This window comes from Oncorhynchus clarkii, chromosome 18, assembly GCF_045791955.1.
Source record: "Oncorhynchus clarkii lewisi isolate Uvic-CL-2024 chromosome 18, UVic_Ocla_1.0, whole genome shotgun sequence".
NCBI lineage: Eukaryota > Metazoa > Chordata > Actinopteri > Salmoniformes > Salmonidae > Oncorhynchus > Oncorhynchus clarkii.
Window position 1 is genome coordinate 47,592,344 of NC_092164.1, and position 18,076 is coordinate 47,610,419.

Consider the following 18,076-nt stretch of genomic DNA (forward strand, 5'->3'; position numbering starts at 1 on the left):
ACAAATAAACAAAAAATCCACTATTATCCTCCAACTGCCTTTGGAATTGTTCAAATAGCCCAAATGTGTCTACTTGCCTACAAGCAACTGCTACTGACTGATAGAAAAATATGATAAACCAATATCAAAAAGCCAGGAGAGGCGTGGAGTAGGATCATTCTGGAAGAGCATGTATTCTCTATGCAGTATCAGAACAGACCATGAACAACATGCATCCGGCCGCCGGGTGCGCGCAGCACGATAAATAAACCAGGTCCAGGTGATGGTTAAAAATGCATTCTCAAACCCATGTCCAAATTCAGAGTCAGCAACACGGATTTGGTAAATTGTGATTAGCCTAATGTCCCTTTAAAAACCATTCGGCCGCAGCAACAGTTGATTCCCTTGACCAACCGTTGGACTGGCAGGGCTGGACGATATATTCGATAAAACCCCAGAATTAAAGCCAAATTAATTTGACTTTCTTTCACGAAGTCTGCTCACGCTCACTGTTTCTTTCGTCTGGAATCTCTTCTCCTCTCCGTCTCCTCTGCAGATTGGTGACCGGCTTTCACTCACACGCAAGCGCTCACCCGAAAACAACACACACACTCATAGCCGATAGTACACACGGACTAACTGTGCGAGCTGCGCGCAATTACTCCGCTTAAAAATAAGCTTTCTCTATGAATCATTTACAACCCGCAGAATTCCAGACGAAAAAAGTATCGGCTCATGGAGCATGCTCTGTTTGTCTTCCTTCTCTCACGCGACGAAGACGCCCCGCCATAAGTGCATTACATGCAATTAACCTCCCTTATTTCGTTAGATTTGTTGATTATTACCCAACCCTATTCCTTCCACATTGGTACACCAGTGTGTATCCGTCAGTGAGGCTTGATTATCAAGCGACTAAACTGTAGCGTTGAATAAATGTGTGCTGCTTACACATAATTATATGAGACTTGGATCAACTCACTCCCTCTATAACAGGTTTAGCGAAAGGGAATATCCATTTTATTCTGTATACAACATCGTTTCACATTGATATCCCATATAGAGAATATTTATTCACAGTTCATAAAATACCTTGAGAAATGTGATTGCATTGTTTCATTGATGTTTATTGCTTTGTGAATAAACAAGAATGCTTAAATAAAATAGCAGTTGACGTGGTGTGCTTTAGCCATCCGATTTGTGATGCTTTTCCATGTGCTGCATGTGATCGTCAGTCAGTGGTCAGATGTCTACCTGTTGATGAGATTGATGAGACTGGGATAAGCATGACATATTCACCTCAATAGTGCCGCATTTATAAACCTCTTAATCAAATCAAATCCAACGGTATTAGTCACATGCGCCGAATACAACAGGTGTAGGTAAACCTTACAGTGAAATGCTTACTCACGAGCCCCCTAACCAACAATGCAGTTTACAAAAATACGGATAAGAATAAGAAATAAAAGTAACAAATAATTAAAGAGCAGCAGTAAAATAACAATAGCGAGACTATATACAGGGGGCACCGGTTAGTTGAGGTACATAAAAGGTAGAGTTATTTAAGTGACTATGCCGTATTGTGCACGTCAGTTCAGTTACATGAACTGCCAACACTGTATTGAATGATTATAATATGTAATTATTACCGGCTTAATTAATGCTACAAATAAATATGTATTAATTTATGCATGAACGTCTACCATATTCCCTACGCAGATTCCCTATGCATTGCAGTCAGACAAGAAAGTCAGAAAAGTCTCAATTACATACACTTTGAAATGATAATTGTCTCGCGGTTTCATTTCATACCATCCTTTCTCCGTACGGGTGTTTTCCTCCAGCAGAGAAAGGCGGAAGCGACCATTGTGAATGGCACACTCATTTGGCGCCCGCGGGCTGAACCCTCATTGGGTTCAAGTTGTGGGGTATCCATACTGATCTCCTTCCAACTAATAGTGTCTCTCTACATATATGCATTGACTGTTATTCTATCAAATGAAGGGTTATTTGACTGTTATGCACCTGAAGTTTGATATGAAGTTATATTATTTGCTACTATATTATATGATGTTCTATTTTATTATTTCTATTCTACTTGATTGAATTATATTCTACTATAATATATTCTACTATACTCTATTCTATAATATATTCTATAACCCCATTACCCTTTTTCAATGGAAAATTCCCCAGTGGTGGGTGGTGATGTTACCCCCACTATTGACAGCTTGGTTGTCAGGGGAAACCATATCCTCAAATGCTCCTACAGTGGAATGCTTTCATGGTGACTAAACGGGTCTATCACAACATGAGATGTGAAAGAGAGAGGGGTGGGAGAAGAGGAGGGAAGGAGAGGGTGAGAGTGACAGAGGGAAAGAGAGAGAGAGTGGGGGGGCAATGAAAGGAGGGGGAGAGAGTGGAGCAAGAGGGAGAGAGGGGAAGGAGAGAGGGAGGAAGGGAGAGGGTGTGTGTGAGAGAAGGGAAGGGCGAGAAGAGGAGGAAGAGTAGAGTGCAAGAGAGTGAAGGAGAGGGAGAACAAAAAAACAAGGGGAGGAGAGAGCGAGAAGAGGAGGGGATGGGGAAAGAAAGAGAGAGAGGGGGATAAATGAGGGAGAGATGCTGTAAATGAGAAACAAAGGGGTAATTCAAAACACATGGCCCCTGCCCTGCGGTCTGGAGAGGATATTTTTATGCACCGCAGTGAAGTTGTAACCGGAATGCGGTGTGACTCCTATCCTATGGAATGCAAACACTGAGCCACTGCCAGCTCAGTTGAGTGGAGCTGAGTTGAGTCGATGTGTGTACTGATCTGGTGTGGCCCGTAGCAAACTAAGCTGTTGGGCATTGGCACTGACAAACAACCAAGGAAGCTCCAGCTCCAGAGTCAGACAACAACAACAATAACAACAAAAGGAGCTAAATCAGTATGAGAAGATCTTTGAACCAATCAACTGCCAGTAGTAATCCTGGCTGACTAGCTGGCTTAGGTAGAAAGGTTACACTGTAAAAAATATCCTGTTGTTTTTGTGGTAACTTACTGGCAGCCAGTTACCTGTAAATTACTTTTTTTCTTAAAGTACACTATGTTACCGTAATTTCAAAGGAGCTTTAGTTTAACAGCACATTACTGTAAAGTTTACAGTAATGTACTGTTAAATCAAATTTTCTTTGGAATTTACTCTAACCTAATGTACATTATTATTATTGTTTTCATGTTCATTACTATAATAAAGGTATATTATGTCACGGTAAATTCCAAAGAAACTTTAGTTTAACAGCAGATTACTGTAAAGTTTTTTTTTTTTTACAGTAACTTACAGGCTGCCAGTAAGTTACCGTTAAAACAACAGGATTTTTTTCACAGTGTAACCTACCTACCTAAGACAGCTAGTCAGCCAAGGTTACTACTGATGTGTTTACTGGGACAGAGTGATGATGTCACTCCCACCCTTGTGTTGAGCAACAACGCCAGACTGACTGACTACAGCTTTAATTAGGCATGTCAGAAGAGTAGACTAACACTGTACAAAAGGTGAGGGATGTCCACTGAACATAACAATAATTATAGGTCATGGGACACAGTCTGGACCACTCAATATTTGCCATAAAAATCAGGGTCGTTGTCCTGTTGTCCTCTCCTTTTTAAAAACCCTTCTGGATTTGACATTGAGAGCCAGACTGCATTCTGGCTCTGTACTGTTTAGGTCCTCAAATGTGAGCCCAATCTTTGCTCTAAAGCCCCTTAACAGCAGTCATCTCCCTCCCTGTCTTCCTCTCTCTCTCTCAATCTCACTTTCTCCCTCTCTTTTTGTTCATCAATGATGTTGTTACATAAGAAGAGCTGTGGGTGGAGTTTCATAGTGTCAAATAAAAAATAGAAAATGTGCGCCGAATACAACAGGTTTAGACCTTACCATGAAATGCTTACTTACAAACCCATGACCAACAATGCAGAGTAATTTATTATTTTTAAGTAAGAAAAATTAGCTGAATAAAATAAATGAAAAATAGTAACACAATAAAGTAACAATAACGAGGCTATATACAGGGGGTACTGGTACGAGTCAATGTGCGGGTTAGCAAATGGTAATTGAGGTAATATGTACATGAAGGTAGGGGCAAAGACACTATGCATAGATAATAAACAGAGAGTAGTAGCAGCGTATGTGAAGAGTGTGAAGGAATGTGAATGTGTGTGTGTGTGTGTGTGTGTGTGTGTGTGTGTGTGTGTGTACATCGAGCCTGTGTCAAAAGAATATAACAAATAATAATAAAATAATGGGATCAATGCAAATAGTCCGGGTAGCCATTTGAGTAACTGCTCAGCGGGAAGCTGTTAAGGAGCCTTTTGGTCCCAGACTTGGTGCTCTGGTATCGCTTGCTGTGCGGTAGCAGAGAGAACAGTCTATGACTTGGAGTCTTTGACAATTTTTAGGGCCTTCCTCTGACACCACCTGGTATAGAGGTCCTGGATGGCAGGAAGCTCGGCCCCAGTGATTTACTCGGCCGTACGCATTATCCTCTGTAGCACCTTCAGATCAACTTTATTATCCCACCAGGGTTGTCGAGCAGTTGCAGTCAGAATGCTCTCGATGGTGCAGCTGTCGAACCTTTTGAGGATCTGAGGTCCCATGCCAAATCTTTTCAGTCTCCCGGAGTGGGCATTGTCGTGCCCTCTTCACGACTGTGTTGGTGTGTTTGGAACATGATAAGTCCTTAGTGATGTGGACACCAAGTAACTTGAAACTCTTGACCCAGTCCATTACAGACTCGTCGATGTGAATGGGGGTGTCCTTGGCACTCCTTTTCCTGTAGTCCACGATCAGCTCCTTTGTCTTGCTTACATTGACAGAGGTTCTTGTCCTGGCAGCACCTTGGCAGGTCTCTGATCTTCCTATAGGCTGTCTCATCGTCATCGGTGATCAAGCCTACCACTGGCGTGTCGTCGGCAAACTTAATGATGGAGGCGGATGTGTAGTTGCATACCCTCACCACCTGGGGGCTGCCAGTCAGGAAGTCCAGGATCCAGTTGCAGCGGGAGGTGTTCAGTCCCAGGGTCCTTAGCTTAGTGATGAGCTTGGAGGGCACTATGGTGTTGAACGCTGAACAGCATTCGATGAACAGCATTCTCACATAGGTGTTCCTTTTGTCAAAATGGGAAAGGGCGGTGTGGAGTGCAATAGAGATTGTGTCATCTGTTGGAGCGGTATCCAAATTGGAGTGGGTCCAGGGTTTCTGGGATGATGGTGTTGATGTGAGCCATGGATCAGCCTTTCAAAGCATTTCATGGCTACAGATGTGTGCTAGTCATTTAGGCAGGTTACCTTGGCGTTCTTGGGCACAGGAACTATGGTGGGTGGTCTACTTGAAACATTTAGATATTACAGACGGGGTCAGGGAAAGGTTGAAAATGTCAGTGAAGACACTTGGGGGTTGTGTGTGTGTGGTGTGAGTGCATGCGTGCGTGCGTTGATGTGTGTATGTATGTGTGTGTGGAAAGTCTGGGTGTCTGTAGCCAGTACACACCACATAGCCATCCCAGGATGTGTCTCATCCTTAGGCATGAGCTGCCAGGAGGCCTGGGCTGTAGCCAAGCATGTGGCTTCTCAAAGTCACAGAACCATGGAGAAACACTCCACGTTCTTCAGCTCCTAGCCTGGTCCCAGATTTGTTTGTGCTGTTTGGTGTGACAATGACCATAGCAGTTAGTTAGCACGAATAGATCTGGGACCAGACCACTCAACTCTACTTCTCTCACTTTTTAGTAGACTTTCCCAAAGACAAAAAGGCTGCGTTTTATTTTACTCTCATGTGGCACTGGCAGTAGTGTGCTGGTTTGACTAACACTTTATGCTTTGGATTCTTTGTCTTTTTCTAGTTGGAAACCAAACCACAACGCAGAATGGGCCCTGCCTCCCTAAGCTTTGATGAATACCAATGTGGTATTAACAATATTTTAAAATCTGCAGTGGCAATATTCATTTTTGGATGGACTGTATAAACAATGTGTACCCATTGATTTTTGAAGAATATAACTTATAAATGCCTCATGAGCTTAGTTCAACTGTCATACCCCATCAGAACCCAAAATGTAAGCTTGTTTTTCAGAACATGGATAAAATGCTAATTTTGATATCATGGATGCTCAGTCCTGGCATCCATACCTCTGTCTATGAATTTGAGAGTGGTTACATTTCTCCAGCCCCATCCCTCAGCTTTTTACCAAAACACTTTGTCAACTTCTGTCCCGCTTTAAGAATCCCTGTGTTCATTGTGCCGTGTGTGTGTGTGTGTGTGTGTGTGTGCGACAGACAGTCTTCCTTCTGCCACACCTGCATAAGAGAGGTTTAGCTAACACTCCCACACCTACTGTAACGCTAATCCTGTTTCAGATTGCACCTTCAACCATGAAATCCACTCACAGAGAGAGAGAGAAAATACACAGTGATGCAGTGTAGGCAGAGGTGCAACGAAGATAATCTTCCCCGTCACTTTCCTCCTCTGGCTGTAAGGAAACAGAAAGGAAATGGCAGAATTAAAGAATGACAGCAGTCAGATGGATGCAACCAGAGCCATACATAACTGGATGCAACCAGAGCCATACATAACTGGATGTAACCAGAGCCATACATAACTGGATGTAACCAGAGCCATACATAACTGGATGTAACCAGAGCCATACATAACTGGATGCAACCAGAGCCATACATAACTGGATGCAACCAGAGCCATACATAACTGGATGTAACCAGAGCCATACATAACTGGATGTAACCAGAGCCATACATAACTGGATGTAACCAGAGCCATACATAACTGGATGTAACCAGAGCCATACATAACTGGATGTAACCAGAGCCATGCATAACTGGATGTAACCAGAGCCATACATAACTGGATGCAACCAGAGCCATACATAACTGGATGCAACCAGAGCCATACATAACTGGATGCAACCAGAGCCATACATAACTGGATGTAACCAGAGCCATACATAACTGGATGTAACCAGAGCCATACATAACTGGATGCAACCACTAGATAAAAACAGATGATTCAGGTTAGAATGGAAATAGAGAATATTTTTATTTTACACTGAAATCACAGGGTTTGCCCTAAAGGCAAAGCAACTATGTGTCATATACACAGTAAATTGTGTATATGAAATGACCCAGTCCTGTGGACCAGGGGTCCATTCAGTTACCAATTCAGTCAATTCATGAATCAAAAAAATCCTCATAATTAAACAATGGACCATTTTCAACTCATGAATCATTTAAATTCATTAAACTGAACTTGGCCCAACCCGGCTGTAGACATTGAAATATCCCTCATATGAAAAATGGAGCAGGAGTTCCCATGAACTGGTGTGACCGCTGTGGTCTGCTGCCCTAGCAGTGATCCCATAATGGATCTGGCTGGCCTGCCTAGTTTACTGTACACTGAAGGAAAGTCCTTGAGCTGGCTGACTGACCAACACAGCTCTGTCTACAGGGTGGAGTAGGGAACACACTTACTGCATGATGAAGTCACTCTCAGGGACCAAGGCACAACTACACGAGAGCCTGCCTACAGTCTGCAGAAGTGAGCACTCATTCACTACCCCACAATGTGACCTCAGAAATGGACTGGTGGAAATATATTGGATTCTACCTCCACCACATGCCTATACCAATCCAATACTTTAACCTATGTGAAGGAATGAGCAAGTGCACACTCCAGGGGAGAAGATAATTGAATCAGAACAACAGAGGCCTAGTAGGAATGTAGAGGTGTAGAACATTGGGTGTGACAAGGTGGCAGAGGGGTAGGAGGCTTTGTGAGGATGTCACCAAGTGGTTTCCTCCCTGTCTCCCCCGTCTCCCCCCTGTCTCTCTAACGTCTTGAGAGTTCCGCTTCACTGTGTGCGACAGGCGATTGGGGTGATCAGGGCCGACGGGCTCTCTCCACCCCTCCTTCACTCAACTGTCTCAGCAGGTCACCTGTGGCCCCTGAAGCCTTCAGGGGCCACTACATCACAACATGTGAGTTGCATACTCAATATAATAATATATACTGATGGATAATATACCAGTATTACAGGTAGTATATTTTAGTCTCCATTTTGCATTCCATGTGTGAAACTATCAGGAAATATATTTTATTTTCTCTGCCATATACACTCTTGTGTTAAATCATGTGAGGCAGAATTTATTTTTATTATCTCAGTGGTCACAGGTTAACACTGAGGCGAGAGAGAAGGGAAGATGGAGAGAATTAAAAAAAGAAAACATGGATTAGAAAGAAGAAAAAAAAGAGTTCAGAGGGTCGTATCTCATTAAGCAATTGAGAAAGTTAATTAGGCAGCGCTGATAATTATTGCCATGGCAACCTGAGCGCACTCATGCAAATTTGATTAAGGAGTTGCTGGTGGTTTATCGGCACTGGGGAGACAGATAGCATCCCAAATGACACCCTATTCCCTATCTAGTGCATAGAGCTCTGGTTGAAAGTAGTACACTATAAAGGGAATAGGGTGCCATTTGAGACACAAAAACAGACAGCAAAGCAGGGCCAGCAAAGAGCCCCAGAGACCCCTACAGGTGAAATTGTGCAGCAGCATATTCTCTTACCAAACCCACTCCAGAGTTTCTCTAAGTAAGATCACCTCATTGAGCACAGCATGACTATGGTATTGACAACATTCCCTTACAGCCGACTATCACAAGCATTAAGATGTTAGTAAAATATATAATACCAGCCAAAAGGCAAAACACGGACAGCTTTACTACTGGCCCTCGAAATTGGGACAGGATGAGTCTTTATCACGGTCCGTTCAAAATCAACAATGATCAGTCCTATTCACAATATTAATCATGAACCCTGTGTCTGCTATTACCTGTTAATTTATACAGAATACTAACAATATCAATATCTCCAATATGGATGTGTCTTCCTAATAATGGTTTAATTTTCATTCCTAGATGGAGAACATTTGTGACACAACGTGTATGAGTTTAGTGATCCACTGAGGTAGACATCCTGGGTTGTTTCTCGATTCCACAAAGAGAGCAGAGCACAGTACACATGTTGCCCTCTGGTGGAAAAGAGATCAACAACTATAAGAACACAACCATTTAAAATGAGTCACATATGTTGATTGAACCGGACACGGCATTGACCATGGAAATACAACCATTCAAAATGAGCCACACTGTAGATTTTTTTAACATTGTCTGCAGCTTGTGCATCAAATAGATATTGTGAAGGATAAATACCCTTCGTGATGCAGCAAGTATTGCTAATCACTGCCATCTATGGGATTCCAACAATTTATTTCTTAATTTTACTCCTATAAAACCTCAGAATGGTTTTGAGGACAGATTCCTTTACAAACAATGTTTGCTTTAACAAACCCACAAGTAAAACTCAAACAAAAAACAATGGATGAAATTTGAGGTTTAAATTCGATGAGACCTACGTCAAACTCATCACCTTGAGGAAGCAACAGACACATATGACATGTTCCCAGAACAGACAATCACATTCATTTAGCTGAACAATCCCTTAATCAGCCATCCCAGGAGCTTCCTCAGTAGATGTAAACTAAAAAGGAAAAACTGGCGACATGAAAGCAACAGCAGAGACCCAGTGGGAGATTTCTCTAGGGACTAAACTAGTCCTCCTCTCCCACCATCATCTCACACAGTGGAGAGAGAGGAGTATGGATTATTACTGTTTATTATACAAATATCAAAAGATATGAATTCTAATAACCTGCATGTCACTTTGTTTAAACTTTATTTATTTTCTAAACTGAATTTCATACATATCTGACAATAATGGGTTCCATTTCAACCAACCCCCCAATTCTCATATAAAAATAGCAAAAAATTATAATACAACTGTCTCACACACAAAAACTGCTCTGTTTCTTCATAGATTCTTTAAAGCCAATCTGTACCCACAGTTCATAGCCTTGTCTGAGTGGATTATTAAAACATCTAGCAGGCCTTGTCTGGTTAATGTTACCCTCTGTATTGACAGAAACATGGTTTTCAGTGAAACCAACAGCACTAAAAATATCCAAAGGCAAAATCATACTGTGAATCAAACAGTCAGAGAGTGAATAGCGAGTTTATAAGACATTTTTCTGCAACAGAGCAATGTTTCATTTAGTTTAAAATAATGAATAAATAAAGCTGTAAAACAATGGACCAATCTGTGTTAGTTACAATACGCTAATCTGAGGTCAGTCAGACATTACTTTGTCAGTTTAAGTGAGTTGAGCAATAAAAATAAAACAATATACGTATGACGCAGACAAAAAAAAACATCCAAACCAAAATAATATATTATTCTCGCAAACATTTCCCTATATCAGGGATCCCTATATCCCTTTGTCACAGCTTGTACAGTACAGGAAGTCTTGATTGATTGGTTGTCCAGAGACGTGACCACTCTCCTAACTAATACTAACCCCTCCCATTATATTGTCCAGGGAGGTGCTATGTGCAAATTTGAAATGGTACCCTATATAGTGCATTACCTTTGGCCAGTAGTGCACTAAGGGAAATAGGTTGCCATTTTCAAAATGACCTATATTAGAAGAGAAGGGGTGGGCTTCTTCCCTGGCCACGCCTCCTTGGCGTATTTCTTCTTGCGTGGTTCGTTGAGAGCCTCGGTGGTGTAGGGTCCGGGGGCGAGGATAACAGCAGGGCTGGGGGTGACGAAGGGCTGTGCTGAGGCTGAGGTGGGGGAGAGGTCCACCTCAGGAGCAGGGTTAGGGAAGACTAGCGGCAGGCCCCCCAGGATAGTAGCTCCACCCTGGGCCATGGCGGGGAGGGAGCCGGCCTCTCCAATGGTGGGTGGGAGGTCTCCATAGAGCCCTCCACTGAAAGGGAAGTTCTGCATGCGTCTGGCCACAGAGTCCTCCAGACCTAGTGTAGCGTGACCCTCCATCTTCCTCTTCTGATTGGGTAGCAGGGTTTAGGGGGGAATGAGAAGATTGAAGATGGCAATATAGTAGCGTCAACTGTAAAGCACTGTGAAGTACTCTGACAAATAGTCTGAAAAGGGATTTATAAATAAAATATGATTGATTGACCTCAGTTTGTCAACACAACATAAACTTTTAGCATTAATTGATTGGAGATGGATCAACACGAAGGTAATTATAGTTGTGTTTTTATATTTTTATTAGTTTAGTTTCAGTTAGTTTTCAGTTTTTATTTAGTTTTAGTTGTATACAAATATTTCGTTTTTATATTATTTAGATTCAGTTTTAGAATTAACCAGGACATAGACATATTAAATTCTTGTTAATCTAACTGCATTGTCCAATTTACAGTAGCTATTACAGTGAAAGAATATCATGCTATTGTTTGAGGGGAGTGCACAGTTATGAAAAATTATTAACAAACCAAAATCGGCATATTTGGACAATCTTGAAACAAAATTGTGAACATAAACGCAATGGTTCACTGGATCAGTCTAAAACGTTGCACATACACTGCTGCCATCTAGCTGCCAAAATCTACATTGCGCCTGGGCTGGAATAATACGTTATGGCCTTTCTCTTGCATCTAAAAGATGGTACAAAAAAATACATGTTTTTTTTCTTTGTTTTATCTTTTACCAGGTGTTATATTCTCCTACATTTATTTCACATTTCCACAAACTTCAGTGTTTCCTTTCAAATGGTATCAAGAATATGCATATCCTTGCTTCAGGTCCTGAGTTACAGGCAGTTAGATTTGGGTATGTCATTTTAGGCAAAAATTGAAAAAAGGGGCAGATCCTTAAGAGGTTTTAACCTCTACATTAATGTGGATGCCACCATAATTAGGGATAATCATGAATGAATCGTGAATAAGTTAAGAGGCTGAAATAAATCAAAAGCTAGCCGCATTTACACACCAGCTTCAGTAGCTTGAAAACCATTCAATTTTTGCCCAATGTTAAGACATTTTTTTTTTTTTTTAATAAACATAATTCATGATGGTTTTTATTTAAGTTTGTTTTGGAGTCAAAGATATTGTTTTCGGTATAGTTTTTGTTTTTTAAACAGTTTTGATTTTATTTTGTTCACTAAATCGTTTTTTCTTGATTTGTTTTCATTATTATAACAACAACAACCTTGGTCAACACAACTTTTGCCATTTTTCTCAAGAATCATCCCCAGTATAAAGTAAGAGATAGACGTGAAGAAGTTTACCTTGATCGGGACAACAGCAGTCTGTACCATATTCCTGAAGCGCCCTACTGATGGGTCGACGTCCTCTGTAAAAACAAGAAGACACACAGGATTATATTTTGAAATGTGTGCGTGCGCACGCATCTACATTTGTGCACGGGTGTGTGTTCTTGCATGTCTGTGTGCAAGCGTGTGTGTATGGGCACGTGGGTCATCAACCCTAACTAACACACCTGGGTTGATGATGACCTCCTCCTCACTGAAGGAGACTCTGCTACTCCTCCTCTTCCTCTTGGGCCTCACAATGTCCAGATTGCCATCCTCAATGGTCAGGGTGGAGATACGCTTGTTGTGGGCCGTGTTGAACTCTGTCAGGTTCTGGAACAGGTGAAACAAGAGGATGGATGCAGTCAGGTTCATCAAACAGATGGAGAAACCAGAAAATTCTATATTAGCTGCTTGAACAAAACAAATATATATCTCACAAGAACTCAAGCAGTCCCCTGCCCCACACAAACCTCCAGCTCAGTCTCCTCCTCAGGTAGACCCAGCAGTCCTTTGAGCTCCTCGTCCTCCCCTGCCTTCACCTCCCCTCCAGGTATGGTGTTAGTCTGGGTCTGGGGTTTCTCTCTCAGGGTGTAGACCCGTGTGGATGCCCCGAACGACATGGTAGAGTCGATGGGCACCTGCTGGGGCTTGTGGGGCTCCAGACGGATACGACCCAGGAATGTACCATGTGCTAGGGGGACAGAGTAACATGGATTGTCCTTTCAAAAGGAAACTTCATGTTGAAGTTCAAATATCTTCTATTTGGCATCTACAATGACATGGCATGACCCAAACCTTTTTGTACCAGGGGCCAGCAAGCTACGGTTCTCTTTCTTGAACATTTATACTGAAACAAACACTTGACAACTGACTGCCAGACAACAAAGAAACACTGCAGGATACTAAGCAGTACTAGATACTCACTGCTGTTGAGGTCGATCAGGAAAACCCTCTTGAGGTGTCTGTGGTAGACCAGGGCTGAGTGGATACGAGAACACGACTGGTGGTCTATCGTGAAGTCACACAAGTCTGGGTTCCGCCCAAACAGGTAGTATTTCTTTTCATCAATGATTAGCTTCTACCAAATAAGAAAAAATGTCAACAGAGTTGCCTATCTAAGGTCATGGACTGGTATTGCAATGGTTTTCTATAGAAAAAGTTTTGTAACATACACCGGATAGGTGCAGTGAAATGTGGTGTTTTACAGGGTCAGCCATAGTAGTATGTCAGCCCTGGCGTAAATTAGGGTTAAGTGCCTGGTTCAAGGGCAATTTAGGGTTAGGGATAAATGACTTGTGGGTCTTTGACTGCATTGGAATCCAAGGGGTCACTAGGTTAGGTAGGCAGAGAGAACGGACATTATTCCATGTTTGTTTAAGCACATCTTCCAACACAGTGACATGTGCAGCAAATATATAATATAGGCCCTACACCTTATAACATATTTTAAGTCTTATCATTTTTAAATTAACATTAGGCTACTTGATACATGCCATATCTTCTGCACAGAGGCATTGCTCTTGCTTCTGTGGTTATTTTTGTCCAGCACCAAAAAAGTTGAAGTTGGGGTCAGGGTCAAGACTAGTAGACTTACCTCTACTAGCTTGTCTCCCTTCACCACATCTAGATGGAGTCCAGGGGGAGGTTTCCCTGCCCTGACAAAACAAAGTGAATGTCAATTGCATGTTGTAATTATGCTTTTATTCAAATGGAGGCTGTTTTGCCACCTTGCTGCATAACTAGTTGATCAAGACTACGGATTTGCAATACCATTTCTTCAAATGTTTTGCATGTGTGAACTGCACAAGCAATACTGTTATTCTTGTCTTGAGAAAGGAACACGCTTGCAAATGCTGCATAACAGTAAGCATTCTGGCACACCATACAGCTTTAGCAAACCCTGCTGCTGGATTTCACTGACAAGCTAACGTTTGAATGCTCTAACAGCTAGCATACTACTGTGACTGAGCACTCCAATATCATAGCGAAGTTGAGCTAACTAGCTAGCTATCTGGTTATGTTTCTAGCAAACAAACTACATCCTATCTCGATGCGACAATCTAATGAACTTCACCGACATGGACCTTACAACACTCTACTGCATGCTTTTGATTTTTGACAGTCAAAATTATGCATTAGACATCGTCGCTGGTCTTACCATGACGGGCAGTCAAAAAGAGGTGTGTTTGTGCTTGGGTTTGCTGCCATCTTACACCGTGCACTAGTAGTGAATGCTGGGAATGTGAGGACTACAGGGAAGTCTGTAGAAAGCTGGGAATCGTAGTTTATTATGAAATAATATTATGGAAGTTAATAAACCTAATTTAATTCCCCTGGTTTAAATATCTATGCTATATACGTTGGAGATCAAATTGTTTGGGGTAGATTTATAACAAGTTTCCCACGATTGTGGAGGTTCGTTTCAACATCTTTTGTTGTTTGTTTGGCAAATCAAGACAATACAATTTTGACTATTCATTATTTTCATTGCATAATGACATTTCACCAAGCAATCATTTATCCAATCAACATTTTACACTGTACATCAGCTGTCACATACCAGAGGACCTCAAAACAAAACTATATAAAATAAAATTAGGCCACAGAGTCACCATATTTGAGAGTAAATCATATAAATAACAGTAACAGACATGCATGTAACAGACATGCATGTTGATAAACCAAAATGTTCTGTCTTTTTATTTAAAAACATCCTATAGCCATTGATGTAAGTTGACCTTAAACAACAGAAGACATTCTCTAGCCCAGGGGTAACAACTCTTACCCTATGAGGTCTTCAACCTGCTGGTTCTGTTCTACCTGAATTGCACTCACACCTAATCAGTAACTGATTAGAGGGGAACAATGAAAACATGCAGTGGACTGGTTTCAAGGTCCAGAGTTGAGTTTGGGGGCCTAGCCAGTAGTGGCCCTGAAATGCTTGTCGTCGATGGTGGAGAAGATGTGGCCTTCTCTGATAAGAAACTCCAAGGTCTGGCTGCATGGAGTAAAGGGGAAAAGGAAGCATTAGACCAGATAGTCTCTTTTCACTAAGATGTTTTTTTTTTAAAGTTCTCCCTACGGAACACAACACCCCCCCAAAAAAGAGAATCTGTTACCTGATGGCAGTCATGCTGAGGTACCCCAGCTTAATGTCTAGCTCCTCTAGACTGATGCCCCTGGGCTGTGAGTCTGAGCAACTCCTGATCAGGTTCAACACCTTATAGGAGGAGAAATAAAGCCATTGGTCTTTTGACCAAATCACATCTTACACATCAGATATTTTTCAGAACTGATCTGATTGTGAAAAAAATATCAGAATTGGACTGTCTGTGTAAATGTAGCCTTAACCTACATGCCAAACTAGAATGTTTCAAACACACCAAGACAGTCGTGAAGAGGGCACGACGAAGCCTATTCCAACTCAGTGTAACGGATGTGAAACGGCTAGCTAGTTAGCGGTGGTGCACGCTAAATAGTGTTTCAATCGGTGACGTCACTTGCTCTGAGACCTTGAAGTAGTGGTTACCCTTGCTCTGCAAGGGCCGCGGCTTTTGTGGAGCGATGGGTAACGATGCTTCGTGGGTGACTGTTGTTGATGTGTGCAGAGGGTCCCTGGTTCGCGCCCGGGTATGAGCGAGGGGACGGTCTAAAGTTATACTGTTACATCAGGAAACTAAAAAGATTTGGCATGGGTCCTGAGATCCTCAAAAGGTTCTACAGCTGCAACATCACTGGTTGCATCACTGCCTGGTACGGCAATTGCTCGGCCTCTGACCGCAAAGCACTACAGAGTGTAGTGCATACGGCCCAGTACATCACTGGGGCTAAGCTGCCTGCCATCCAGGACCTCTACAGCAGGCGGTGTCAGAGGAAGGCCCTAAAAATTGTCAAAGACCCCAGCCATAGACTGTTCTCTCTACTACCGCATGGCAAGCGGTACCGGAGTGCCAAGTCTAGGACAAAAAGGCTTCTCAACAGTTTTTACCCCCAAGCCATAAGACTCCTGAACAGGTAATCAAATGGCTACCCGGACTATTTTCATTGTGTGCCCCCCCCAACCCCTCTTTTTACGCTGCTGCTACTCTCTGTTTATCATATATGCATAGTCACTTTAACCATATCTACATGTATATACTACCTCAATTGGGCCGACCAACCAGTGCTCCCGCACATTGGCTAACCGGGCTATCTGTATTGTGTCCCACCCACCATCTGCCAACCCCTCTTTTACGCTACTGCTACTCTCTGTTCATCATATATGCAGTCACTTTAACCATATCTACATGTACATACTACCTCAATCAGCCTGACTAACAGGTCTGTATGTAGTCTTGTTTTTGTATTCTTGACTTTAGAACGTTCTCCGAATAAACTGTACTAGCCTTTTGCGTAAACTCAGTCTGACTAATAATTATTAAACCCATGGTCTTACAAACCTTGGGGATTGGTCAAAGCTATTGATTGATTGTTATTATCATTGGGATTGAAAACTCTCGTGACAAAAGGACAATGTGAAAAGAAAATATCTAAACCAACATAATACGGTTCAGCCCTATAATCCAAGTCAGGCATTAGAAGCTAGGGTCTAGGCGTTATATGTGCTGCAGGACTAGAGAACTGACCTGGCTCTGACTGGCACTCAGCCCGTAGGTTGATGCGTCTCCATCTCCAGGATTACCACCACCACAAAGGTTCCTGTTGTGCTGCATGTGGGCCTGCACTACCTCCAGCATGTGAGAGGTGATCTCATTCAGGTCCTCAAGGCAACAGAGGTTGAAAGCCACCAATGATCTTTGGCCCTGGCAGGAAGTATATGAAGGGGTACAGAAATGTGCCATACTCATGTAGAGAAATACTAGACTTAAAGTACTAAATCGAATACATTTACCTGAATGATACGCAGGCTTCCAGAGACCTTGACATAAGTTCCTGGGGACACAAAAGTACTGTCCACACCAGGATCCTGTAAGGATTCAGTATATTATCTGCTATAGGAGAAACTAAAAATGATTTTAAAAAGTTGCCAATGCCCTATTTCTCCCCAACCTAGTTTTCATTTGAAACGTTTTGGGACGAAGACCTATAATTATCCACTTACTGCAGTGTCCACCCAGAGCTTCACGCCTAATGGTGGTCCAGTCATGTCGTCCACGGAGTACAAGACATTGTTTACTGAGGGAACCGTTCTCCTGACGATACCCACCACAGATACCTTAATCCAGAAATCAAATACAAAGACAGGTGTAGATGTTGAATCAATGCAGCGCTGCCAGGTTTTCTGGTTTGCAGTGAGTAAAGTGGATATACATGATATAGGACCTACTGGGAACGAGCTCTAGGTTTCTCTACCAACAGGGACCCTCACCTGGTTGAACTCAATGTCACCAACTCTGAAGACTTCCCCGACAGCCGTGGCAGACAGCAGTTGGGACACAGTGCACGGCATCATCTGAAGTACTGACCACTGTCACAGCAGGGCAATGAAAGCATCATATTTTGGTCCACTGAAGCTTGTCCATTTTATAAATATAAGAATGCTAGTTCAATGCATTCAGTTATGGGTTACGTTGTGACGACAAGGGGGTTAAAATAAACACCTTGGTTGTCTTCTGTCCTGACTGGAACGTGGTAAATCCACCTGTGGACTGATTGTACCTGTATCCACTTCCCATATATGAGCCCCTGTTGTATACTTTGGAAAAACACATTGAACTGCACAACACATCTACTGAAAGCAGGTACAATGAGTGACTAAAACTTTTAAATGCTAGTTAAATTAATTTGTGTGACATCTTAGTTGCAGGTCCCTTCAAAACTCACCTTGACCCCACTTGTAGTTGGAAGAGGGATTTTAGTTAGATTTGATCATTA

At 42.2% G+C, this 18,076-nt stretch overlaps 2 protein-coding genes across 2 annotated transcripts; both read right to left on the reverse strand.

Annotated features, from left to right (window-relative positions):
* Positions 1-9,276: 9,276 nt before the first annotated feature.
* LOC139372680 (nuclear inhibitor of protein phosphatase 1-like) lies at positions 9,277-14,425 on the reverse strand. The gene is made up of 7 exons (XM_071112464.1): positions 14,361-14,425; positions 13,797-13,857; positions 13,127-13,280; positions 12,673-12,893; positions 12,388-12,532; positions 12,176-12,240; positions 9,277-10,929 (listed from the first exon to the last, which is right to left on the reverse strand). The coding sequence occupies exons 1-7, from the start codon at positions 14,408-14,410 to the stop codon at positions 10,558-10,560; spliced, it is 1,068 nt and encodes a 355-aa protein (XP_070968565.1). The 5' UTR covers positions 14,411-14,425; the 3' UTR covers positions 9,277-10,557.
* A 450-nt stretch (positions 14,426-14,875) lies between these two features.
* On the reverse strand, positions 14,876-17,913 carry LOC139372681 (replication protein A 32 kDa subunit-like). The gene is made up of 7 exons (XM_071112466.1): positions 17,803-17,913; positions 17,571-17,669; positions 17,304-17,417; positions 17,094-17,168; positions 16,828-17,004; positions 15,322-15,422; positions 14,876-15,200 (listed from the first exon to the last, which is right to left on the reverse strand). The coding sequence occupies exons 1-7, from the start codon at positions 17,911-17,913 to the stop codon at positions 15,119-15,121; spliced, it is 759 nt and encodes a 252-aa protein (XP_070968567.1). The 3' UTR covers positions 14,876-15,118.
* Positions 17,914-18,076: the final 163 nt, after the last annotated feature.